This window comes from Mercenaria mercenaria, chromosome 1, assembly GCF_021730395.1.
Source record: "Mercenaria mercenaria strain notata chromosome 1, MADL_Memer_1, whole genome shotgun sequence".
NCBI lineage: Eukaryota > Metazoa > Mollusca > Bivalvia > Venerida > Veneridae > Mercenaria > Mercenaria mercenaria.
This window is the reverse complement of record NC_069361.1, coordinates 23,290,247-23,318,023: the sequence shown is the minus strand read 5'-3', so window position 1 is coordinate 23,318,023 and position 27,777 is coordinate 23,290,247. Positions and strand designations below refer to the sequence as shown.

Here is a 27,777-nt window from a genome sequence, read left to right as displayed (position 1 = left end):
GTATCTTGGACCTAAGATGGCTGCGCCCTTGAGCTGAATTTGCAGTCATTTGACAGTTACAGTTAATTGCATGTGGTAAGCCAAAATGTGAGGACAAATTTTGAATAAGCTGACATATAAATAATTTTACTTTGCTTTACATGTTCAGGTGGAGAGTTAAGTTAATCTCATTGTTGAACAAATTATCATAACTAAAGGGCACCAGTTACAAGTTACATAAGCAGGTCTAAGTAAGTCACTTAGTGGTACAATCATGACCTTCTGTCTGTGGCAAGTCAGTGGCAAAGTGGTTAGCAGGTTTGACTACAACGATTTAAAGTGACTGTGGGGACGAGTTGACTGGGGGACGAGTTGACTTGTTACCGACTACAACGCCAGCAGTCCGGGTTCTATTCCGGTTGCAGGGCCTCCTCTGGGTTTTTCATACTTGTCGCCAACCTTTTCGCCAATTTGAAAAAGTTGGAGCCACTTTAGAGCCATTTTTGAGCCAAAGTTCTGAGCCACTTTTATTTCTCTTAATTGGCTGTCATAGTGTGCATAGAGAAATAAAATATTGTAAATAATTTCATTAGGAATAATAACAAGTTTTGAAGGTGCATTAGTTTATTGTAGAAGTAATTTTTATTTTTATAGCTCTTTGGTCAGAATTACCAATTTTTCAGGACTCATTTATTTTCAGAAAAAGAAAATTCGGATTTTTTTCTATTCTAAAAGGTCGAGTTGAACACTTGTCTAATGATTTTTAAGAAGCCATGGTAGCAAGTGATATCTTCCAGCTTCTGAACATTTCAAAGAAATTAACCAGGTCCAGGATACAAATTGAGGTCGATGTGTTTTTGTTTTCGGATCCATCGTTAAAATCTTTTATGAAAACTGAGGAATTACAAAATTATTTTGCAAAAACTAACAAATTCGTACTTATTTAAAATTCGTCAGTCATACAACTGCATGCCTCAAACATGTCGATCTTTTTTTTTTTTCGTAAAAAATCACAACACATAAAGTACACCGTATTCGGCGTTAATTTTGGTGAATTCTCAGCAGAGGTCAAACATACAAGCTGGCAGATGTTTTGATTACTGGTTAATCATCAGTTCACACATTATTACGCAATTATCTTCTCAAAGTGTCAACCAACTTCAATAGTCGAATTGTCAACACTGCCTAGACTGGTTATTGATTTTATTCACTACCAGCGTCTAGGTAAACATGTGTATCGGGAACCAATTATTGGTACGCTTATATCACTACGGAAAAAACAAATGCCGAGGAAAAAAAACTATGCGCCACTTATTTTCGCCAGTTCGCAAAATTTAGTGCCAAATTCTTAAAATTATCGCAAATGGCGACATTGGCGATCGACAGCGGAGGCCCTGGGTTGCGGCTGATATCCAGTGACAAGTGCTGGGTGATTTACAGCAGTATTGGCATAGACTGAATGTTGGGATGGTAAATATGACGCCTACCATGGACTTGATTGGAAATAAGTTGTTCCATCCATTCCAGGTGGGGACTTTTGTTGACCTAACCCACGTTAAATAAGAAACTTTACCTTTAGGCTTTACCTTAGAACTTCATTAGAACAGTGGGAGGCTGACAAGTGGTTTCCAGTTCTTCCATTGTTGTGAAGGTATTCAAGTCAGAAGAAGGAAACATTGTGTCATCTCACAATAATACCTGTAAAATGCACTATTAGAATCTGTCACTTTGGCAAAATATAATGGTGTGGTAATTTCATATGATATCTTGTTAGACACCTGCCTAAATTGGTAACACAAATCAAACTGTAGGTTTCCTTCTTAGGGATGAAAGTTCAATTCAAAACGCCTTAAGTCCATGGCGTACTTGTTTTTGAGAGAACATCGCCACATTGATAACTCCCCTGTTTCCTAATTAAATCAATTAAACGCTTTTAAATTATCTCGTAAAAAGTTCACCATTGATCAGAATTAAACATTTGAAGGTCACTGTACAGCTACTGAAAGTCTTGTCTAAATTGTAAAGTACTTCACATATTTTCAATCAATGACTCTGTTTTTTTGTGAACAAATATCGCTGTCTTATTGCATAGTGCGGCAATTTTCCTTTGATCTTACAGTATGTTAAACATGGTAACACACATTATTACTACAAAATCTTTGCTGATATTTTACAAAACTGTTACGATATATATCAACACGGAAATATCTATGGAGTTTCATTAGAAAGAAACTGTTGTGATATAATATCAGCACAGTAAAACTGTTCCGATACATATCGCAACACTTTTTCTCTTACCGTGGCCAGGTCCTATTGAGGGAGTATAATTTTTTCCTTTCAAAGAAAAGATGATTTTAGCTCAAATTTACAGTTCACAGAGAAAGAATTATCTCAAACACCTACATTTATAAAGTAAAAGAAGGTTTCAGACTCGATAGTTATTGCCAAATTCAGAAATACATGAAATACTAGTATATGAAATTCTGAGTTTTCTCAAATGTTTCTTTTTCTTTGTTTTTTTTTTACAAAAGAAACAACAAGTTTTACAATATGTTTGTAGGGATAACGCATGTTTTTTCATGTTATAACATCTGCAGAATCCAGAGAGATTCTGAATATGTTATAACACGAAAATAACATGCACTAATGCTATTCTAGCATTAACACGTAAAAACCAGGTAAATGACTATATTTTCCCTCAACGTCGTTAAATTTCCATGAAATGTGCAGTTAAGTCTACGTTGTTTTTTCACGGTGTCGTCATTTCCTTTTGAATTATCTGTTTTGGACATATACGTTTACGCTTCGCCACAAAACGCGCATATATAAAAAGGTGTTATAACAGCACGTGAGCGCGAGAATCTCTCTGTTAACACACATTTTCTCTCCTGTTAAAACACCCCCGAAAAGTGAAAAAACAGCAGTTTTATGCTAGAATGGCCAATGAAATGCAGATTTAAAACCAGTGCAGAAATCTGTTGGATACTTTTATCTGAGGAATACATTTTCTCAAACAGAAGTTTTCGTGTTTCAGTCAGCGAGGCGCAGAAAGGGAATCAAAAGTGTAAAAATAATAATCAAATTTAAATGAAAATAATATATAAATTTTAATGATAAAACTATTCAATAAAATAGTTATAATATGTAATGCTCGGGTGTTACGAGGATATATCAGAGCTAGGGGTACATCTCGGTATTTTTCTCTGCACATATCTGTCTTGGCCTACCGGCCGCGACAATATGTGCAGAGAAACCGGCCTCGACAATATGTGCAGAGAAAAATACGCTCGATGTACCCCTAGCTCTGATATATCCTGGTAACACACTCTAAAACACACTATAACTATTACAAAATGACTGGTGTATTTGGCTTCTGGTACTCAAGGAACAAAATTACTCAGAAATTACATACTTTTGAGATAAAAGCTACAAGTTTTTCACAGTTACTGACACTTGACATCTAGGTGTCATTGTAATACTGTACATAATGTTTTGTAACATTGCTCAAGTAATTTATTCATTATTGCATCATTTGAAAAAAATCAGCATCAAATCATACATGTAATTTTCACCAGAATGAATATAAAAACATTTAGTTTGTTGTAAATGGTGTTGCAAATTCTTACATGATCTGACTCTGTCAGATTTCATGGTATACTACTTCCTTTAGTCCACTTTTTAATTTACTTGAAATATTAACATTTTGCTCATCACCTTGTGACAGCAGGGTTTTACTGTTTTGCATTGAATTTGTGTCAGACTATTATCAGACAAGCTTTTCCATCTGCACATGGAGCTCTTGTTTGTTATGTATTCTCCCATCACAGATATAAAATAGTCTTCAGACCCTCTAGCAGGCATTTTATAGCTGCACCCCTGGTATCTATGGATTTTCCAGATCTTAAGGACTTGTAAAGTTATTCATGATTAGTAATTGAAAGATAACTTTTGTACTCTTTGATAATATTTATTTAAAAAATTTCCTTTAAAAGCAGTCATTTACACTTTCCAGGTAAGCATACATCCACAAGGGTAACTATGATTGTTCAGAAAGTGAGACAAGCACTGAAGTATGGTAGTGTTGGTGCCCTGGTTGGAGGTTCTGTGTACATGCTACGTAAGAATGATTGGGAAATGTCAACAGTAGGTGCTGTCAGATTTGGCAGGGCAGCAGCTGCTGTAAGTTAATATAGAATATTTTATATGTGCTCTGTAAGTTAATGTAATAGTGGTAATTCTGCAGTTTGTGAAAAAGTTAAACTGTGGTACTGACTCCGGTTTTCATTTTAATATGAAGTCTTTAAACCAAACAGTGAAGCTCACAAAAATGTATATCACTTTAAGTTAAAAGTTTGACAGACCATGTGGCTGAAAGGGTGACCCCTGTCAAATCATTAAGCCTTTAGTTGTTGTTATACCCCCACCAAACATGTTTGGAGGGGGGTATATAGGAGTCAGTTTTGTCGCGTCCCATCCTGTCCCGAAATCTATTATCTCAGTTATTACTAAATGGATTTGATTCAAACTTAAAATAGATGTTCCACCTTATCTAATACAAGGTGCATAACTCTGACACCAAGTTTTCATGAATTATGTCCTCTTTTACTTAGAATTTAATTTTGTTGTATTTTCACTATATCTTAGTTATTATTGGGGAGACATATTGTTTTTGCCCTGTCCTCCGTCTGTCCGTCCGTCCGTCCGTACATCACACTTCATTTCCGGGAGACATATTGTTTTTGCCCTGTCCGTCCGTCTGTCCGTCCGTACATCACACTTCATTTCCGAGCAATAACTGGAGAACCATTTGACCTAGAACCTTCAAACTTCATAGGGTTATAGGGCTGCTGGAGTAGACGACCCCTATCGTTTTTGGGGTCATTCCGTCAAAGGTCAAGGTCACAGGGGCCTGAACATTGAAAACCATTTCCGATCAATAACTAGAGAACCACTTGACCCCGAGTGTTGAAACTTCATAGGATGATTGGTCATGAAGAGTAGATGACCCCTATTGATTTTGGGGTCACTCCGTCAAAGGTCAAGGTCACAGGGGCCTGAACATTGAAAACCATTTCCGATCAATAACTAGAGAACCACTTGACCCCGAATGTTGAAACTTCATAGGATGATTGGTCATAAAGAGTAATTGACCCCTATTGCTTTTGGGGTCACTCCGTCAAAGGTCAAGGTCACAGGGGCCTGAACATGGAAAACCATTTCCGATCAATAACTAGAGAACCACTTGACCCAGAATGTTGAAACTTCATAGGATGATTGGTCATAAAGAGTAATTGACCCCTATCGATTTTGGGGTCACTCCATTAAAGGTCAAGGTCACAGGGGCCTGAACATGGAAAACCATTTCCGGTCAATAACTTGAGAACCACTCGACCCAGAATGTTGAAACTTCATAGGATGATTGGTCATGCAGAGTAGATGACCCCTATCGATTTTGGGGTAACTCTGTGAAAGGTCAAGGTCACAGGGGCCCGAACATTGAAAACCATTTCAGGTCAGTAACTTGAGAACCACTTGACCCAGAATGATGAAACTTCATAGGATGAATGGTCATGCAGAGTAGATGACCCCTAACGATTTTAGGGTCACTCTGTTAAAGGTCAAGGCCACAGGGGCCTGAATATGGAAAACCATTTCCAATCAATAACTTGAGAACCTCTCGACCCAGAATGTTGAAACTTCATAGGATGATTGTTCATGCAGAGTAAATGACCCCTTGTTTTTGGGGCCACTCCGTTAAAGGTCAAGGTCACAGGGGCCTGAACATTGATAACCAGTTCTGATCAATAACTTGAGAACCACTTGACGCAGAATGTTGAAACTTCATAGGATGATTGAACATGCAGAGTAGATGACCCCTATTGATTTTGGGGTCAGTCTGTTAAAGGTCAAGGTCACAGTGGCCTGTTCATGTAAAATCATTTTTTGGAAATAACTTGAGAACCACTTGACCTACAATGTTGAAACTTAATAGGATGATTGGACATCAGGGTTTTTTTTCGGCCGTTTTTATAGCCGTTATTCGTCTATATTCCCAATGCCAAAAAGTATGTATTTTTCCCAAAATGAGTACAAAAATTCCCAATCTACATTCTGAAAAAAATTTCATCAAAATTGCACAACTATTGACCAAATTATAGACAATTTTGTAATGGAAATATGTTAAAGAGGTTGTACAAAGTGAAACAAGTGCATGAGAAAGTGCTTAAACACATCCTTACTTTATCCTATGGGACTAAACATTTCCCAATTTGGAACATTTACGCATCAAAATTCCCAATTGTGGGGGTATTGGCTATGTTCCCAAATTAGCTAGAAAAAACCCTGGACATGCAGAGTAGATGACCCCTATTTATTTTGAGGTCACTTGATCAAAGGTCAAGGTCACAGGAGCCTGAACAGTGACTTGAGAACCACTAGGCCAAGAGTGTTGAAATTTAGCGGGATGACTGGACATGCCAAGTAGATGATCCCTATTGCAGCCAACCAGTGTCTCTTTGATTTTTGCTTCTGACCCCTATTGACTTTTGCCTATAGGACTTTGCATTGGGGGAGACATGCGCTTTTTTACAAAAGCATTTTCTAGTTACTAAATGGATTTGATTCAAACTTAAAATGGTTGTTCCACCTCATCACCCACATCATGTGACATAAGGTGCTTAACTCTGACACCAATATTTTATGAATTATGTCCCCTTTTTACTTTAAATTTAAGGTTGATTTTGATGTATTGTCACTATATCTCAGTTATTACCAAATGGATTTGATTCAAACTTAAAATAGATGTTCCACCTCATCACCCACATCATGTGACACAAGGTGCATAACTCTGACACCAATTTTTCATGAATTATGCCCCTTTTTACTTAGAATTTAAGGTTAATTTTGATGTATATTCACTGTATCTCAGTTACTACTAAATGGATTTGATTTAAACTTAAAAAAGATGTTCCACCTCATCACCAACATCATGTGACACAAAGTGCATAACTTTGACACCAATTTTTCTTGAATTATGTCCCCTTTAACTTAGAATTTAAGGTTAATTTTGATGTATTTTCGCTATATCTCATTCTGATTGGCTTAGAGCCAAAGGGAAGTAACCTTTTTTTTTAACTTTTGTACTGAGTTTCTTCCCCTATATAGTATTACTTATATGTGGAAGCCCAGGATGAAGTACTCCAAAGACGAGCAAACTTCTTTTTAAGTATTAAGCTTTTTTGACATTTTTATATTATTCTAAGTATTTTTAAGATTACTTATGGTTGCCATTCTTCTGTGACAAGACCGTATGGTGGGGGTATGAGTCACTCCTGTGACAGTTCTAATCTAGTTGTGTTTTTGGTGGCTGCTGCCACCAGTGTCAAAAAGAATACTCCGTTTGAGAAATCTTGTCAGTTCTTAAGACCATCCTAACAACACAACCAAAAATAGTTCCAAGCTTTCCAGGTAAACAATTATCTACACAACGTGCAGAATATGCAAAGCTACAATATATGCCTTAATACCATTTTCAATGTAAATTCGGCGACTAAAATCCATACAAACTGAAGTCAACGTTTTAATTAAAACAACCACGTGTATGAATACAAATATGCAAATTTATGGTCACGTGAATAAACGATGACCTCATGTCACCTGAACTGGAGCGATTATATTGATTAGCTATTGCATAGTACCGCCCCAGAGGTCACGTAGCTTATAACGTAGCAAAAGGTAGCTTATACATACAGAAACCTAGCCTGGGAATTGAGACTGACAATTCAAAAATGTTTCCTAACCGCAGTGTCACATGTATAACTCCCGAAATTTAAGGCTTTATTTGATAAAGAACAATGACTTCTGCTAGTAATAATCCGCGGCTAAAAATAGAAACGGAATTTCAACGGAAAAGTTTCCAAACATTTTCTTGTTTTCGTTTCAAGCACGCAAAAATTTGACCACATGTTAATTAGGCTATTTATAGAAAATCGATAATCAGCAGTGATATGGATTTCCTCAGGCGTTGATACTGCCAATTAACACTAATTAGCGCAAATTTAGTGAGATGATTTGTGAACAGGACAGTACTTTATTGATATAACTTGAACATGTACAGTTCATCGTTATTTCAAGAACAAAATGTACTAAAACATGCTTAGCAACACGAAAGTGAACAAAAATAAAAGAACATTCATTTAAAATTCATTCGATTTTGTTTGCAATGTGACCTGCCGTGAGAATCAAAGACATGTATGTTTTCTAAATAATATTCCCTCACGGATAATCTTCCTTCAGCAAATGTACAATATAAGATACTATATGTATGCATAGATACACATGTATTCGGTATAATTTCGTCTGACAAAACACGAATTATCAACGTGGAAACCCACAGGTCACCCAAGCTGAGAAGTGTTGCAAGCTCGCTTTGACTAAGTGGTGCTATTGTATCACGATTTCATCAACTTGTTAGCCCGTGAAAGTGGGCGCAGCTATGATACTAATACTCGCCTTTTTGAAACGGCAATCTGTCGGACTGTAGCAAGTGGTCGGATAACAGATTTGACCAACTTAAAAATTGAATTGTTTCAAGACAGATTCTGCTCACTTCAGCTAAATTCATTCGAGTCGCACCATGAGAAAAACAACATAGTGCATTTGTGACCAGCATGGACCCAGATCAAACTGCGGATCCGCACACCACTCTGGTCAGGATCCTTGCTGTTCGCTAACGGTTTCTCTAGTTGCAATAGGCTTTGAAAGCTAACAGCATGGATTCAGACCAGACTGCGCAGATGCACAGGCTGGTCTGGATCCATGCTGGTCGCAAACGCACTATGCTGGTTTTTCATATGGTGCGCCTCAATATATCTGGATACAAATATATGTATAAAAATTAAAATGGTTTCGTTTCGCCAGTTACATATTTTCGACTTTTTTCTTGGTCTGACTAAAGTTGTAAGTTTGTCTGACTTAATGTCCAGCATTTTTGCGAAGCCTGCTGTTATGTCTAGCGAACTTTTGAGTATAACAGATTTAATGCACCTCTAAAATACAGTGGCTGCAGAACTGACATTCTGAAGTGCATTTGTGGTGCATGTTTGTGTTGTTTTCTTTCACAAAAGTCTCATGAAAACCACAGCTATCTGATACGGACTAAATATATAATAATAATTCATGACAGACACTGCCAAAAAGCTTTAAAAAGAAATCTTAAAAGCTGAATGATTTGGAGAAAAGGCTTATATTATTTATTCATAGTAAAACATCTTTGATATAATTTATGTTGTAGTTTTCGTCACAAATAATCAAAAAGGATCAAAACTATTCGTTAAAGACTGAATCGGTGTGTATGTAAACAATGACTGGCAGTGAAAAAGGATTAATTTTGAAACCAAAGCCGAATATTAAAAAAAAATGCAAAAAAAAAAGTTCTTATGGTATATATTAACAATTTCTTAGTTGTCGCTTTCTTTGTAATATTTTAAACATTGATTAGCAGCCACCACCAGCGCTTTGAGCGCTTTTGATTTTCATATTAATGCAGTATCTAGCTTATACTAGGACCATTTTAAGCACAACAGTATGGAGTATCTGGAGAGCTATCCTACTGACTACTCACCCTTTCATCAAGCTCTGAATGCACATCATCGTCTATTGCTTGGTTATTGTTTTGATGCACTTTCATTTTTCCCCTGTTGTTATTAGATGAATCTGCATAAAACTTAAAAAGTTGAGCTACATTGTCATCCACATTTTATGACACAAGGTCCATAAATCAGGCACCAATATTTCATGAATAATGCCGACTTTCTGCTTAGAAGTTCAGTTGCAGTTTTGATGCATTTTCACTGTCTGTTTTTACTGAATGAATTTGATTCACACTGACTGTTAGAACAAAAACCATTTTCTCTTTATGTTTTGAGAATGATGTGGCCTGCAACCCTCACATTGCAGGCCCACTGCCAGTGGGCAGTAGATGACTCCAACTGATATTGGAGTCATTGGATCAAGAATAAGGTCACAGTGAGTGGTAGTACATTTAACCTTTTCCACTCAGTATTTTGTAAATTTATGACATGACCTAGGACCCTTAAACTTGACAGGCATATTGCTCATGGAAAGTGTTTTTGGGGTCATTGTGTCAAAGGTTAAGGTCACAATGACTGTCAGTAGAGTAAGATCATTCACCATTGATCACTCTTGATTTTGAGCTATCTTAGTCAAAGGTCATGTTTACTGTCAGTGCAGGGTGATCAGATGGATGTACTATGTGATGTTTCTGGTAATCTGAATGTCGTTTAGCAATTCAGTTTCTGCTTGAAAACTTCAGAAATGTTTGACTTATGATTCTCAACTTGAGGGGTACATGGTTTTTGTGCATATTTGGTCTGTCTGATTCCAGCTTGTGCACGTTGACCTGTGTGTGCAGTGACCATACACATATCATGAACTGTGCCTGTTAATTATAAATTTGATGTGAAATTTAAACAACTGTTTGCAAGAGCTCTTACATATTTTCAGGCTGTTAGTATTGTTGCTGATTACAAATGGAATTTGAGGAATATAGATCCAGAATCAAAAGAATATGAGATTGTCAAGTCACAGGTAGTTCACTTTATCAGTATCCTTGAAAGGAAAGAATTTGATATTATAACATCAGACGTCTTTCTGACTTGGATATTTGAAGGATAGGTAGAGCTATTGCACTCAGCTTTTTGTTGGCACCAATCTGCTGTGATGATCTGACATGTAAGCTCAGGTTCCATAACTCTTTATTTTGCTTTTTAGCTCACCTAAACCAAAGATTCAGGGTAAGTTATGTATCTGTGAAAGCAGTTGCTATCTGTCATTAACATTTTAGCTTAAACATCTTTTCCTCTGAAACTATTGACCAGCATTACACAAAGTTGGTCTGTAGCATCCTGGCAAGGTCCCCGCTAAAAGCTTTTCAATTTTCAAATGGTTCCAATTGATTTAACTTAGAGACCACCATATCTAAAAAAATTGAAAAACCTTTTAAATGAACCACTTGATAGCTTATCACCAGAATTGCTCTACAGCATTCTTGTGAGGCAAGTGTCAAGTTGTCAAAAGTTTACTTGTGAAAAATTAATCATTCCACCTGTTAGTCTTCTGAAGGAACTTAACACACGGGTATGAAACGTTGCCTGCGGCACATAATGTGCCGCACTGAAATGAAGGCATCGCGCTTCCGACGGCGCAGGCATTGCGCAGGATGTTTACAAAAATAACGAGCACGGTGAGTAAAATTGAATGTTTTTGGTTATTGTCTTGTTACAGTAAACACTTTTTAGAAATCGGGGAAAGCAGCGGGATGTAGTTATGTCTTGCCGACAAATCCATGCCCAGTTTGTGAAGAAATATGTATTATTGTTATTTTGCGCGTGTTTTTCATCGGATACAGTAACGTGAAAATTACAAAAGCAGTGCATATTCCGAGCCATTTCACATCCTGCAGAAAAAGGAATGATGTATTTCTGTAGTAATATATAAAAAGACATGATATCTGATCGATTGAGATAAAATATATGTCAAGAAAAAGGCATAACCCCTCGTTCTGCCGACTTTTCAGTCCAGTGCCGCAGGCATCTCGATGGTGCCGCAGGCATCGCGAGAGGCGCAGTCATCTTGAATACTATCGTAGTCAGTAGTACGTGTAATTTCGACCAACTAACATGTATTAAAGTACAATAAAAAATCAATAACAATGTTGTTCCTCCAGTTATTGTGTAAGACAAAATTTTCTGAACCCGAACTTTGTAATATTAATAGCTATTTTGAGAAGTTTGCAATATTTTTCCTCGCTGTTTTGTGGGATGGGGTCAGATCCCTTTCAGTTGAGAAAATCACGTCATTTTATATCGAACTGGGATTATTTCTCCTAAAATAACAATATTCAATTACCAAACATTTCCATTTGTAACAATTATTGATACTTAGTTCAAAGCAAGGTATGAAAACCAACATTGGAGCACACAAACTGTCATAAATTTTGTCATTTTTCAACCAATTTTTTTGCTTTTGTTTCAGCATCGAGTGTTTTTTCTTTACAGTCCGGGCGTACTTTTTTTTATAAGCGGTGAGCTGAATCCCTCACCCCTCCCCCCCCCCCCCCCCCCCCCCCCCCCCCCGAAAAAAAAAAGAAAACAAAAGAAATAAGTAATTGGTGAGAATCGCTGTTACTGCGTTCCAGCGTTCAAAAAAAAGGAACGCAAAAACAAGCAAAAAATCGTAAAAGCATGAAACTTCTTTGGCTCATCCCGCGCCATGTTTTTCTGTAACAGTACATCAGCACCAAATTCACTGTTAGGTCAAGATATTTAAATACGAACGAAGAATATTTAAAACTACTGTTCCCAAGTTTTGTGTGGAAAAGAACCAATGAAGTTGAGATCTTTCGAAAAATTTGTCCAAAAAGGGACTTAACTTGTTTTAATTATTTCTGAAATTCTACAAAAATATTAACGTACTTTACTCACTCTTTGTCGTTCAAATATGATTTAGGTCTGTGCACTGATTGTACACATAAAGTTTACGTCTGACCATAAGGAGTTCTAAATCATTTTCTTAATATACACTGACTGCACATCCATCTGAAAATATAAAATTAACAAGATACTTAACATTCGATAACTTCATAATTTGCTTCTTTTCCACATAAAATTTGTGAACAGTATCGTTTTAAGGGAAGTTTCATGTTTTTACGTTTTTTTTTTTTTTTTTGTCTTGTTTCGTTCCTTTTCTTCGGAAAGCCAAAACAATGATTTTTATGCCATTTCTTTTTTTCGTTTTTCTTTCTTTTTTGTTAGGTTGGGGGTGGGGGAACTCAGCTCATCGCTAATCAAAATAGTACGCCAAAACTGTAAAGAAAATAAAAACAACAATACTTGATGCTGAAACAAAAACATCAAAATTGGCTGAAAAATGTTAAAATTTATGACAGTTTTTGTGCTCCAATGCTGGTTTTCATACCTTGCTTTGAAGTAAGCATCAATGATTTTACTAATGGTAATGTTTGGTAATGAATATTGTTTGTTAGAGAAAATAATCCCAGTTCGAATAAATGAACGTGATTTTCCAACTGAAGCGACCTGCCATGCCACGATACAGCTGGAGATAAATGACTGCAATTCTTAATCTAAGTTTTACAATAGTTCGGCTTCAGAAAGTTTGTCTTACCAATAACTGAGGACACTGGTTTTTGATATTTTTTCTATTCGCTTTCAATACCTGTAGGTGTCGCATGACACAATACACATATCATAATGTGCAAGATAAACTTGTGTGATCACACTGTTCGCAAGAGCCTCTCAGGCCATCGAGTATGTGCGACAATGGATTGAGAAAATCCAGAACAAGGGATATGAGCTTTCCAAGTCACAGTGTTTTTACCCAGTTCTGAAAGGAAAGATTTGATATATATACACAGACTCATCATGCCCTTGGTATTTGCAGGATGGTGAAGCTTGACACTCAGCTTTGTTTTGCCCATCTGCTGTATGATCTGAATAAGCTCAGGCAAAATACATATTGCTTTTCTCAAAAACGAGATGGTAATTTGTATCGGAAACATAACTGTCACATGCTACCTGCTTCCCGATTTCCATAAAAAGTTGTCTGTACACGGCAATCCCCCATAAAACTTCAATTTCTCAAAGTGGTTCCAATTATTTAATTAAACCCACCATCAATGACACAACCTGTAGAAGCAGCGATGCTTTCACCTGCTCTAGCATTTGTGAGCAGTGTCAAGTTGTCAAGTACCGTGATTCTTGTTGCTTAAGAACTTAGTTATTTATAGATTTCTTGTTGAAATCCAAGAACACTGGTTAAGGCTAACAAACCACCAGAACTAAATACTGTTAAAAATGGAAATCTAGAAGTTCTTGCATTTTAATTTTTTTTTTTTTTATTAATGTTTAAAAAAGAGTTTTAAAATTATGGCTATGCAGCTTAGGATCTACTGCTTTTTTGCTGATAAAAATTCTGTATGAATAGTATTACATTTTATTTCAGATCCACACAAGGTCAGCATTAAAGTTGAGAGCAATGTGCTGTAAAAATGGCGGTGCATTTATCAAAGTGGGTCAGCACCTTGGTACCTTAGAATATCTCCTGCCACAAGAATATGTAACCACCATGAAGGTCCTCCATAGTGATGCTCCACAATCTTCAGTTGAAGACCTGTTCCGAGTATTTGAGGAAGATATAGGTAAAAAGGTATTTAAAAATTAGATTTTTGCTTATGGAGCCTTTTAGACATATTATTCATGGAAAAGATAATAATTGCTGTTTTATATCTGTTTAAATGGTGCTTTTGAAAGCTTAGGATAACACAGAATATGGAAAGAAGTAGGTAAAAGTTCTGTCTGATTGATTAGAGACATGTGGATGCAGATCTTAAAAGTCTGACCAGTTAAAGATGCATTGGGCTACTGTGAAATCATTGATATTTATGGAGATCTAATTTTCATTAATTTCACGCTTCCATCAGTCCACAAAATCTGATCCCAGCAAGCACTTGGCAACTTTACAGTTCTTTTTTGACCAGTGATATATTAAGATTATTCTGGCCAATTAAAAGCTGGTTCAAAATAGAAAAAAACTTTTTTTTTCTCTGCCAGTACAGTTGCTTTCCCATATTCTGTTGTGGATGTCCTGAACATTTTCTGTTCCTTCTGATAATAAAAAAACTGTTAGTTTATTTTTACATGTAATTTTAAATTGGAAATATACATTTTTGCTCATAAATTTGACATTTTCAGAGGTATTTTAATAATCTACTTCCACCACTTTCTGAGACCTTTAGAATGATAGATTATTATTGGGTCCTGCAAAATAAAGCACCCAGTTAAGGATTGAGTTGATCAGATAGAAGTGTGTTCATGCCAGATATTGCTGAAACCACGAAATTTAATGTTCTCAAAATTAATGTCTGAACAGGGCATCCATATAAAAAGACAGAACTGTGCATTTTGTGATGGGAAAGGGCTCAGTTATTTAATTTTATCAACAAAACAATATTTGGACTTTGTTTTAGCTGTTTCCTAAGTAAGATTGAAAATGAATGGCACTTTTGTGAAAAGTTATCATTGATTTGGAATTAGATGTTAGTTTTGCATGATTTGTAGGCAAGTAAAGCACAGTTTTGAGTTCAGATGCATATCTAATATCATATCATAATCTACTCACAAAGGCCGAAAGCCTGAGTGATTAAGTATGATGCATCTGAACAAAAATTTCATTTGCCAACAAAGCATGCGAAACTAAAATCTGTTTCCATCCTAACATGTTTGAATTACATCAGGAAGGAATACTAGTGTGGAATCCCTGTTTTATGCATAAATGAATGCATTACTTCCCTTGGCACTAAAATTAATTAGGTCATTTTGCGAAATGTGTTTCAAGAGACTAGACAATTCACAGTAAAATCCTTCGTTGTTTATATAAAAGATGATCTTAAAAGTGTTAAAATTTATTGTAATGAACTGCTTTCCATGGCAAAGAAAGGTCCCAGCATAAAAGCCCGGAAAGAGAGACAGAAACATAATGGAGTCTTGTACTACTATAATAAGGGGCAACAGAGCTTGCTTTCAGTGTTTATTTAATTATGGTTATATATGGCCTGTTGATAAAAATTATGTCAGAGTGATAACTCGGAACTATTCTGGACTTTGCTCTTTTTCTTGAACAACTTTTTATTTCCTCTCCAAACAGGTAGATGATGTGTTTGTTACATTTTCTCGCGAACCTTTGGGTACAGCATCTCTGGCTCAAGTCCATAAAGCCACAACAAAGGATGGTCAAGTTCTTGCTGTGAAAATCCAACACCCTAAAGTAAAAGCTCATTCATATGTGGATATTAGAACAATGGAGGTAATACAAAAGAAGTCTGAACATGAAAATTTGAGTACTTCAATACTCATAAACTTTCTTAAAACTTGAAAATATAGAAATACATAATACATTATAGCAAAATATATTTAGCTAGAACTATGCATTAGTATTGCAGGTTTGGGTGATGGCAATTTTCGAACCCCTTAAGACCATAATTACCGAATATTTTACCTTTCTTTTCATAGACAAGGGGTTCATTTGAGACAACGTCACAGGGAGATTTCAAACCAAAGGACCAAACTCCTGTGTTGGACCATTTCATTTAATAAGTTTCTCTACATTATTTCTTCAGTGAACATTTCGTAGCCTATTCAAATACACCCGCACCTTCCTGCTTTATCGACCCCCCTTTTTATTTCTGTTTTTTTTAAGCACGTTAGACACGTGTGCAATAGAAGAAAACCAATGTATGTAACATTAATTATAAGATTTATTGTCCTTTATGTCAAAAATGCAATTTGAAATTACTGATACGAGCATAAAACAAATGCATATTTTTACCAATTTACATGGAATATATATATTTAATTCAGAATTATTTTTATGAATTTAAGCAAATTTGGTCGTTCATACTATCACCCCTCATAGATTTCAATTTTGTTTCTTTTTGATAAAAATTGTAAATGTAGATAATAGTATTTGTAATATAACTTAGCCTCATACAAAGATATAAATAATTCAAACATTCAAACAAAGTTGATTATCCATTATTATCTACAGCCTTAACAACATTTTTAGCATTCAATTTTTATACATTTAAAATTAACTTTTTTAAGTCCTCTGGAGTCAACAAGTGAAGTTCTGGTTGCTTAGTACATTTAATGTGCCACCATCCTGGGCATTCATCACAGCCTTTTCACTCATTTGGCTTCCCATTAGACTGACCACACCCCTGACATTAGTCTAAGTTGTCTGCACTGTCCATCATCATTTTGTCCATCAGAGGAATCGTCAAAATCGTCATAACTGTCACTATCATCATAAATGATAGAAACATCAGACTATGACGAACTTCCAGAGACTCTGCGCTTTTTTTCTTTTTATTTTAGGAGATTTTTAATCCTTGTGATCAACTAAAATGTGCATTCATAACTTTATCATGAGTCATCACAGAACATTAGGGTTTCTAACTGACCAATCAGAGAGCTGCATTTTAGAGTACCTGCCAGTTTCCACTTTGGTACAACAAAGTATATTTACAAGAACATAATAGTGACTTTAGAAATAAATATCACACTATTTTAGAAATAAAATCAAGATTTTTCACTGCACATGCTTCAGATGATGCTACAAACAACAAAACTTTGAAGTTTCATTGAAATTTTATATTGATTTAATACCTTTATTTTAGTTAAAAGTTTGAGATTTTACACTGAGAGTCTATGATAAAGTCCGAGTAAAATGTAATCAATACCAAGTGAATAAGTATCATTCCACAATGTTTTGGACATGTTAAAGTTATGAATTAAGTGCTTTTCTCAAAGCAACAAGAAATTATATAAATTTAATTAATTGGGGTCGATAATAGCAGAAGGTCATATTTTCAATCTGCTATTATCGACCCCCACATAATCTTTCCAGAAGTTGCAAGAGACTACAAAAATGGCTGATAGAAATGGCTTCTATATGTGTATAGTAGGATTAAATACAAAATTAAACTGATTCGATCCATAAAAACGGTAAATTTGATTTAACAGAAAGATACCTACCTTAACGGACGATGTAGTGGTTGGCACTGAAATTTATCTCATGCAGTCACACTGTATGTAAACATTCAAAATGGCGCATGAAGAAAATTTGTGACGTAAAAATGACAGTGAATGACATGATCACATGATTTCTAGTAATAAATGTGATTAAGTATCAATTAAGGGTGGGGGGTCGATAATAGAAGAGGGTCGATATTAGACTCCTTTGCTCTAATTGCAGTTTTGTTCTGGCTCTGATTGCCATTTTTGGTTAGATACCTTTTCCAACTTAAGAAGTTACCAACATGTATCAGAAATTTTAATGCTCTTTTCTTTTTCATTGATCAGGGGTTCCATTTGACCCGGGACCCCGGGTCCGGACCCGGGAGATTTTCAAAAGACGCTCAAAGGACCCGGCATGATACTTGCCTGTGCGTCCTCAGGGACCCGGAGGCATTTTCCTTTGATAATCCTTTCTCTTATCATTCATTTCCTTCAGTAAAACTATTTCCACGATAGACACGTGTATTCCAAAATAAACACTCGCGGTCAGGCCCTCCTGCCTTTGATCTTCTGCTAAATCCCGCCCTTTCTCCTGTAGACATGCCTCGCTGATTTTTTTATCAGCAAGTTACGTCACGGTGAGTGCACATAGGTAAGAAGAACCAATGAAGTGTTGAAATTAATTGATAAAGAGTATTGATCCTGTGTACTGTCAAAAAAGGCGCCAATTATTAAATTATCCTAAGCAGCTGATTACCGAGCATGTGAAAAGTGCCCTGCAAGATTTTTTTCATGCCAACTTTAAATTAGACCATTGTTTAGTGATCATACCGTAATTTCAACAAGAAACTTCACAAATTTTGATGAATTCTGAAAGCAAAAATAAATTTAGAATGTCCGTTCATGAGTCTAATTACACCCGATGTCATATGCATATTTCCAAAATTCCTTAAAAAAACTGACTTTCAATGCAGTTTTTAATGATAAATAACATTCCGAAAGTGTGCCAGTATCCGGATAGTACATTTTGGATACATTTTTATAGAGTGTTATAGCACTGTTCTGTTATTAAAAATTAAATGAAATATAGAAGAAAAACCTAATCAAAATAACATGAATTTTGATAAATATTAGTTTACAATATGAGACTATATGACCTGAAACTGACATTTTTTATTATGCTGTAACATGATCTTTGGTTTATTGTTTTCTTAGGTAAAGATCTACGTATTACTAAATAAAAAAAATATAGTCAATTATATGGACGTGTTGGGACAGGACTCCTGTATTTTGGAAAAGGACCCTTCAAAATTTGGGCCCAAGGGTCCTGGGACTCTTGGGTTTTCAGGTCTAGTGGAACCCCTGATTGATGAAATCTTTTGACATCTGAAATAATTGTTGCATTCTGGGCAGTTTGTTTATTCTGTATGTTTCACCCATGGTTTCACCACTTGACTTAATATGATATGTAATGGCAGTCATTTAATCTACTGGTAAGCAGTTTTCCCTGATTCTATACTGGTATTTACCTGTTCACCAGAAGTAACTGCCAACTTTCTCACATTAATAAGCGGTTCAAAGAGTCAGAAATAATGTCTTCTGTCATGGTCCTGGAGCTATTGTCGTATTCAAGGATCAAACTGTGAACCACTTGATAGGTGTTCTTCCTACGGAGTTAACTTGGCATATTGAATTTTAAATCTGATTGCTTATTGTACTTTTTATGTTTATTTCAGTTCCTGATAAATCGTGTAGCCTGGATCTTCCCAGACTTCCAGTATGTTTGGTTAGCTGAAGAAACCAAGAAAAATCTTCCTAAAGAGTTAGATTTTATAAAGGAAGGGGAACATTGTGAGAGAGCTGCTAAAATGTATAGCCATTTTAAATTTTTAAAGGTAAAGACATGAAGGTATTGGGGACATTTAGCTTTCCTGTTTAGTTTCAACATACGATTATAGTAGAGAAAGTTTCTGCAATATTTTTGACTGCATTCTTGTTTTTCAACTAGCACCTGATTGTTTAGGTCTTGTTTAGATACAGTAACTGCTCTCACTGGTATTTAAAAGTATAACATTCCGGTTCGACACTACACTGTAACATTTGGATTGGCACTCTTCCTACAGCCCAACATTCTGGTTTGATTCCCTCCCTCTGCACTGTGTCATTCTGATTTAACACTCTCATATACCATAACATTCTGGCTTGACACTCTCCTCCTGCACATTAACGTTCTGTTTCAATACTTTCTCCACTCCTTGACATTTTGGTTTGATACTCTCCCTAAACCATGTCATTTTGGTTCAACATTTTCCCTGTACATCTTGACATTCTTGTTTCGCACTTTCCTGAGACACCTTGACATTAAGGTTTGACACTGTCCCCCACACCTTGATGTTTTGGTTTGACTCTCTCACCACACCTTGAAATTCTGGTTCAACTCTTCCATTATATGTTGACACTCTTGTTTTACAATCTCCCTTTACACCTTGAGATTCTGGTTTGAAACTCATGCCCATTACACCTTGACATTCTGGTTTGAAACTCATGCCCATTGCACCTTGACATTCTGGTTTGGAACTCTTGCCCATTACACCTTGACATTCTGGTTTGGAACTCTTGCCCATTACACCTTGACATTCTGGTTTGGAACTCTTGCCCATTACACCTTGACATTCTGGTTTGGAACTCTTGCCCATTACACCTTAACATTCTGGTTTGAAACTCTCTCTTTCTACATCTACATGTTGACATTCTTGTTTGACAATCTTTCTTTACACCTTGACATTCTGGTTTGAAACTCTCGCTCATTTCACCTTGACATTCTGGTTTGAAACTCTCTCTATACATCACAGTTGCAGTTGTAGTTAATTAAGTTAGTAAAAAGAGTTGTTTTTACTAAACATTAGTTAACCAAGTAGGGACTTCGTATGGTAAATCAATTGTCTCACATACAACTATAGAGCTATATGGTTAGTATAGTTATCAGGTAGTTTCAGCTTCAGTTAAGGTGCAAAAGAGGTAGTTGTGATTGATAAATAATTATATTAATATATTGTTTTTTCCTCACAGGTCCCGAAAGTGTACTGGGAGTTCTCCAGTGAGAGAGTATTGACTATGGAATATTGTGAGGGAGGCAAAGTTGATGACAGAGAATACATGAAAAAGCACAATATTGATGTCAATGAGGTATTTTCTTAATATGTTCAAATACTTGCTAACCGAAACCACATGAAATATTGCGAACATAAGTAGATGATTTCACTCTCTTAATTTAATAGGTAAGCAACAGAATACAGATTTATGATAAAGTAATAAAACCTGCATTAACATGGTGACAGCACCTAGTATCTGCAGACTGGACCTACACTGTCAACTGTGCTGTCACAGTTGTGCAAGTAAAACTTATATACTTGATCTTCACATGGCATTGATTATGACTGTGCTAGACGTTTTAAACACCCAGTGTTAAGGTTGTAAAAGACTGGTCTCAGAATCCAATCTTGTGTTTTTGAAAATGGTGCTTTAAACATGTTTGAAAGTTAAAACTTTCAGTGTTTATATTTTTCATTTTACACTATTGTGCTAGAATGGGATGAAATAATGTTGCTGTGTACTGAAAATTTCAGATATCGAGGGATTTAGGTAAATTGTACAGTGAGATGATCTTTGTCAATGGTTATGTTCACTGTGACCCTCATCCTGGGAACGTTCTAGTCAACAAGACAAAACAGGGCACACAGATAGTTCTCCTTGACCATGGGCTGTATCAGGTATATATGTTAATCAGTTTCTTTCACTGTGACCTCTATCCTGGGAACTCTCTAGTTAATAAGACCAAATAAAGTAACCAGATTGTACTCTTTGATCATGGACAGTATCAGATACCTGTACATATGATTTTTTTTACCATTTGTAACCGCATCATTTAGGTAGCTGTTTAACATGTCCTTATAGTTAACTCACGATTTAAGTACTATTTAAGACTATGAAGAATGCAAGCCGAAAGTTAGATAGAGAGCCCAGGAAAATGTCCTCAGTTAACATTTGAAATTAATTCTGAAGTCATTTATCCTCCACCTGTTATTCATGTTGAGAAGTTGTCAGTTACAGAGAACAGAACTGTACCATTACATATCCAGAAAATATTGCTAAGGTTAATTGGCTGTTTTTAAATAACTGAAATATTACTGAAAATGATATTTAACCAACAACAACAGACAAACAGATGTTATAATCATGCCAACAGAGAGTTCTTAGTTGGGAGGTATACCAGTGATGAGATTACAAAGATGTGAGGCATCTATACCCATAAAATAATTTCTTTTCTTATTTGACTTTATCTTGTCAGTTCAGAAACTTCACTCAAGAAAACGAAAATCAGAATTGCAGGGGTATTAATCACACCAGCAATAGCTCTAGTTTCCTCAAATATGCCCTATTTTACTATCCAGTGTTGAAATAGATTATTGCATTGTCTCCTCTGACAGTTTTTGTTTTCATAGTTGATCGAAGCTCTGCATTTTCAGAGAATGCTCTAGTTTTGATTGTATTTGTTTTGTTTGCAGTCAAATCAGTTATCATTACATGGTTAAAATGTTGTTGAAAATGGCAGAGCTCAAAAACCATTAATAATGGAAACTATTCTAATTAAGGCTAGTCTTTTTTAGAAGTAAGACTTTAAAAGACTGGAATTATACAAAAACATCCATTGAATTGAATCTGCATCCCTATCTACATCAATATAGACGTAACATTTGAAAAAAGTCATCCAGAATTAGACACAGATGTTGAAAAATGTTTTCCTGAAGATTGCTACAAACCATATATTAATTCTTAGTTGAGATGAAAATTTCATTTTCAAAGGACTTAAACACAATTTTTTCCATGCAGAAAAGGAGAAGAACCCCTTCCCATACATAAGAGAAAAATCCCTGTGCATTTGTTCTATAAATGTTTAATCTCTCACCATGCAAACTTGTATTTCAGACATTGACAGATGATTTCCGCATTAACTACTGTAAATTGTGGATGTCACTAATTCAGACAAATCTGAAAGGTATTGAGAAGTATTCTAAGAAACTGAATGTAGGAAGGTTGTTCCCCCTGTTTGCCTGTATGTTGACAGCACGTTCATGGGAAGCAGTGACACATGGAATAGACACGAAGGAGGTCACAGATCAAGAAGTAAGTGAACATTATACTATGTGAACAGAAATATGAATTTATACAAAATGTATTATGAATTGTGAAAGGAAGGGATTTGTACAGAAAGGAACTAGCTGTTAAGAGAAAAGAACCTGACTATCACTCTTGCAATAATTGGATTAATTTTGACCAGAGTTTATATTTAAAATTCACAAGCTGACTTGAAGATATTATTTATATGAACAAAAAAAGTAGTCATCTCAGATCGGAAAGTTTGAGATATTAAAGATCTGACCATAGAAAAATTGAGTAATCATACACTGAAAAACATCGGAAATGCATAAACTTATTGGGAATATTTCAAATAAAATGTTTGATATCAAGATAATTTTAGACCTTTAACATAGAATTTCTAATGCTTAATATTGAAATCGTGCGTACTGGTATGGATGGTTTACAGTGAAAATCATGTTTTTCAATCTGCTATGAACTCTTTGTGATATACAAGGTAAAAATGATGAAAAACTCTTCTGTTACAACTGCCAGACTGGAAAAACACTTTTTGTTTGACAGATTTAGATCTTTAGAATGGCAGCATTTTTAGCTCGACTATTCAAAGAATAGTCTAGCTATTCTACTCACCCTGGCGTCGGCGTCGGCGTCACACCTTGGTTAAGTTTTTGCATGCAAGTACATACAGCTATCATTTAAAGGCATATAGCTTTGAAACTTATTTATTCTTTTTCTAGGTCAATTACCAACCTCACTGGGTCAAGTTCCATAACTCTAACATGTATTTTGAGCAAATTATGCCCCCTTTTGGACTTAGAAAATTCTGGTTAAAGTTTTACATGCAAGTTACTATCTCCAAAACTAATGCAGATATTGAATTGAAACTTCACATGTGTCTTCGGGGTTATAAAACTAGTTGATAGCACCAAGTCCCATAACTCTGACTTTCATTTTGGCCAAATTATGCCCCCTTTTGTACTTAGAAAATTTTGGTTAAAGTTTTGCGTGCAAGTACATACAGCTATTACTAAAAGGCATATAGATTTGAAACTTATTTTTTCTTTTTTTAGATCAATTACCTACCTCACTGGGTCAAGTCCCATAACTCTGACATGTATTTTGGCCTAATTATGCCCCCTTTTGGACTTAGGAAATTCTGGTTAAAGTTTTGCGTGCAAGTACATACAGCTATTACTAAAAGGCGTATTGATTTGAAACTTATTTTTTCTTTTTCTAGATCAATTACCTACCTCACTGGGCCAAGTCCCATAACTCTGACATGTATTTTGAGCAAATTATGCCCTCTTTTGGACTTAGAAAATTCTGGTTAAAGTTTTACATGCAAGTTACTATCTCCAAAACCAATGCAGATATTAAATTGAAACTTCACATGTGTCTTCGGGGTTATAAAACTAGTTGATAGAATCAAGTCCCATAACTCTGACATGTATTTTGGGCAAATTATGCCCCCATTTGGACTTAGAAAATCCTGGTTAAAGTTTTGCGTGCAAGTACATACAGCTATTACCAAAAGGCATATAGCTTTGAAACTTATTTATTCTTTTTCTAGGTCAGTTACCAACCTCACTGGGTCAAGTTCCATAACTCTTAACATGTATTTTGAGCAAATTATGCCCCCTTTTGGACTTAGAAAATTCTGGTTAAAGTTTTACATGCAAGTTACTATCTCCAAAACTAATGCAGATATTGAATTGAAACTTAACATGTTTCTTCGGGGTTATTAAACTAGTTGATAGCATCAAGTCCCATAACTCTGATATGCATTTTGATCAAATTATGTCCCGTTTCGAACTTAAAACTCTTTTGGTATTTAACATTTTGGGTAATAATTTCCTGCTTCTGTGACAATATTTCGAATAGTCGAGCTTGGCTGTCTTACGGACAGCTCTTGTTCAAAATCAAGGCACAATGCAGGATGATTTTTCAACACAGTTGTCAATTTGAAAGCTCTTTTTTTCAAAGGGGTTGATTGTGTGTATACATTTTGTATTTGATATATTTAAAATGACACATCTTTATTTTGCTTGTAAAATGTTTTAAAGTTAGTGTAAAAGAAGATAAAATTCAAAGTTAATATATGCTGCATTGACCTTAAAACTGTTTGGTAGGAATGAAAAATTGTAAGAAATTGAGTTATCGCAGATTTGACGCTAGAAAATAAAAAAATTCACAAATTTGTATGAAACATATCCAGTTTGAACATGTACAAGATGACAATACAAACATATTTTCCATTTTCAGCCATTGGGTGTCATGCAAAATATATAAAAATGAAAATACATTGTTTGCCTATACCCGGTAGTAGTATTCTGATTGCATAAGATTTACACATTAGGCAGTGGCTAGTGTTAGGACCTCTCACTTGCCATTGTCTTCAAATAAATGAGATACCAGAAGTCTTAAAAACAGAGAAGAATCATGAACTTTGATTAAATTACAAATATTCGACAAAAAGTCTCAACTGTTTTTGACAGGAAATGTGTCTGAATCTGTACAGGTAATTGTAAGATATTTAGCTGTGGTTCCCTGTCCATTACTTTCATTTCTATACTTATAAATGTTATATTTTTTCAGAACCAGGAGTTACGTGACAATGCAGCCACATATTTTATAGAGATATCTCAGGTACTGAACAGTATTCCTCGACAGATGCTACTCATAATGAAAACCAATGATGTCTTACGTGGAATCGAGGCTGCTTTACAGACAAGAGCGAATGCTTCTTCATTTATAAACATGTCCAAATGTTGTATACGTGCACTAGGAAGAGAAAAGTTACATAATTGTGATGGGTTGTTTCAGACATTCCGGACTCGTGTTTACACACAGTTTCAGTTAGCTAGAATTGAGATATATGAATTTATACTGTGGTTACGGACATCTGTTTTAGTGAGATGGTTGTCAAGGAACAAGCAGTTGACTTCCAGCTGATGTTTATGAATTTAGGTGTTCGAATTTCAGCTTGTGTCAGATTAGGTTGAATAAACTCTTTTTACATGTCAGTATTGGCTTGGCATTATTCAGGTCATTTATACACCTGTAATAGTTGGCTGTAACCACGCGCCTAACATTACTGTAGATTGGCAAATTTTCTAGACACTTCTATTTTGTTTGATAGGCAACAGTCCTGGTCAAGTTAAAAACACTTGACTGATAGCTAGTGATTCTTCTTTAATATTATTATAAATAGCAAAATTATTTTTATCTTTTCAAGATTAACAATAAATCAAAAGTGAACCTGCTGATAAAAAGTAAATTTCTATCAGTCCAAAAATCATATGAAGTATTGTGTGATTTATTTATATTGTAGATGAGAATTTGAATGTTATGTATGCAGACTTTGTTTTATTACATTAAGTGTTCAGTGGTTGATATTATAATTCAGGTATCAAATAGTAGTTGCTTGTTTTATACAGTGAAATCATTGATATCCATGGTGGACTAATTTTTATGGATTTTGTGGTTGAGTCAGTGCATGAAATTATATCTCAGCAAACAAGTAAAATTCTAAGGCTTTATGTTCAGAAGTTGCAGTCCATGGATTCATATCTTCTGGAAATAGCAGATTTTTGTCAAAACCATGAGATTTCTACCCAATGAAAATAAATGAATTCACAGCAGTTTAAATACTGTGAAATCATGAAATTTCATGGTTTGTGTCAAAACGGCAATTTCGTGGGGATATGAATTTGTGGATTTCAACTTTTGAACATAAAATGAATGGGAATTTTACTTTTTTACTTGTTCATTGGGATTGAATTTTGTGGATTGACTCAAGCACGAAATCCACAAAAAGTAGTCCCTCACGAATATTAATGATTTCACAGTAAGATAGTTTTTAAGCTGTGCATGATTTCTTTTTTGGGCATTAAAGTAAGGAAGTTTGAAACATGTGAAAGGTGTTTCATCCACTTTCAGGTACATTTAAAACATACTTTCTTCCACGTTCAGGTACATTTAAAACATACTGTCTTTATACAGGAAAACTGGAAGAATTATTTAACCCTTTCGCTGCCTACAAGAGGGGTATACCCATCCCACTTCTATGTCAGCCTATTTGCCTACAAGACGGGTTTACCTGTCTTGGGATTTCCCAACATTCCAACATGTAAACAATTCAAATGACGTCACATGAATTCATCCCAGAGCAACCAACCGTATTAAAAGAATGTTTTCCATCTGTGTTTGCAGTAGTATTTTTAAAATACTATACATAGGAAAGCCCACAATGACCTAAGTGACAGGTAAATTTCCACATTTCAAAATGGTGGAAGGCGATTCAGCTGCAGGGTAAAGTAGACAAAACAATTGCAATATTCCCTCTAAACGTTGAAGATTCGATAAGGAGATTATAACTGTTTATGGTGATTCTTTCCCATCTAGGCCCTTTGCTGTCTACATGTATAACAGGTATACCCATCTCACATTTACGTCAGCATATTTCAAAGTAAAACGATTTCTTCTAGAATAGATTTGTTCATCTGTATGCATTTATTATTTTTCTTCTAAAAATTATTGGTTTTATATACTTTCTGTGAACAATAAAGCCTCTAAACTATTCTGTGAAAACTAAGGTGATTTCCAGGAAAGTGCCTTGGCAAATACAGTGTACATAACGTTATCGGGTCCTCGGCAGCGAAAGCGTTAAGAAGGATAGGTCTTATTTCTTTTTCTCCCTATAATTGCAATAAAGTTTTAAGAAATGTCAGATTTTGAATTACCTTGCTTGTTACTATATTTTTGTGCCTGGAGGATATCTGCTTTTTCATCCACCATTTTTGTAATAGATTTTTTCAATAATATTTAGCTCACCTGTCACGAAGTGACAAGGTGAGCTATTGTGACCGCTTGATGTCCGTCGTGCGTTGTCCGTCATCAATTTCTAAAAAAATCTTCTTCTTGAAAACCACTGGGCAGAATTACACCAAACTTCACGGGAATGATCCTTGGATTGCCCCCTTTCAAATTTGTTCAAAGAATTGAATTCCATGCAGAACTCTGGTTGCCA

The 27,777-nt window shown here is 35.4% G+C and overlaps 1 protein-coding gene across 2 annotated transcripts; it reads left to right on the top strand.

Annotated features, from left to right (window-relative positions):
* The first annotated feature begins 4 nt into the window (after positions 1 to 4).
* LOC123543736 (aarF domain-containing protein kinase 1-like) lies at positions 5 to 26,416 on the top strand. Of its 2 annotated transcripts, none has more exons than XM_045329814.2 (10): positions 5 to 75; positions 3,992 to 4,158; positions 10,504 to 10,587; positions 14,020 to 14,223; positions 15,721 to 15,879; positions 19,328 to 19,486; positions 20,661 to 20,777; positions 21,218 to 21,361; positions 22,578 to 22,775; positions 25,344 to 26,416. In XM_045329814.2, exons 2-10 carry the CDS (start codon positions 4,018 to 4,020, stop codon positions 25,698 to 25,700), a joined length of 1,563 nt encoding a protein of 520 aa, XP_045185749.1. In that variant the 5' UTR covers positions 5 to 75; positions 3,992 to 4,017; the 3' UTR covers positions 25,701 to 26,416. The 2 variants fall into 2 exon arrangements, with proteins under 2 accessions (XP_045185749.1, XP_045185753.1); XM_045329818.2 differs by having other exon boundaries at positions 5 to 87.
* The last annotated feature ends 1,361 nt before the right edge of the window (positions 26,417 to 27,777 follow it).

Bases quoted from the DNA above. Each gene is read 5' to 3' on its own strand.
- LOC123543736 (XM_045329814.2), top strand. From the start codon at position 4,018: ATGATTGTTCAGAAAGTGAGACAAGCACTGAAGTATGGTAGTGTTGGT. The intron at 20,778-21,217 runs GTATTTTCTTAA...TGAAAATTTCAG, and splicing joins ACAATATTGATGTCAATGAG to ATATCGAGGGATTTAGGTAA. The intron at 21,362-22,577 runs GTATATATGTTA...CTTGTATTTCAG, and splicing joins TTGACCATGGGCTGTATCAG to ACATTGACAGATGATTTCCG.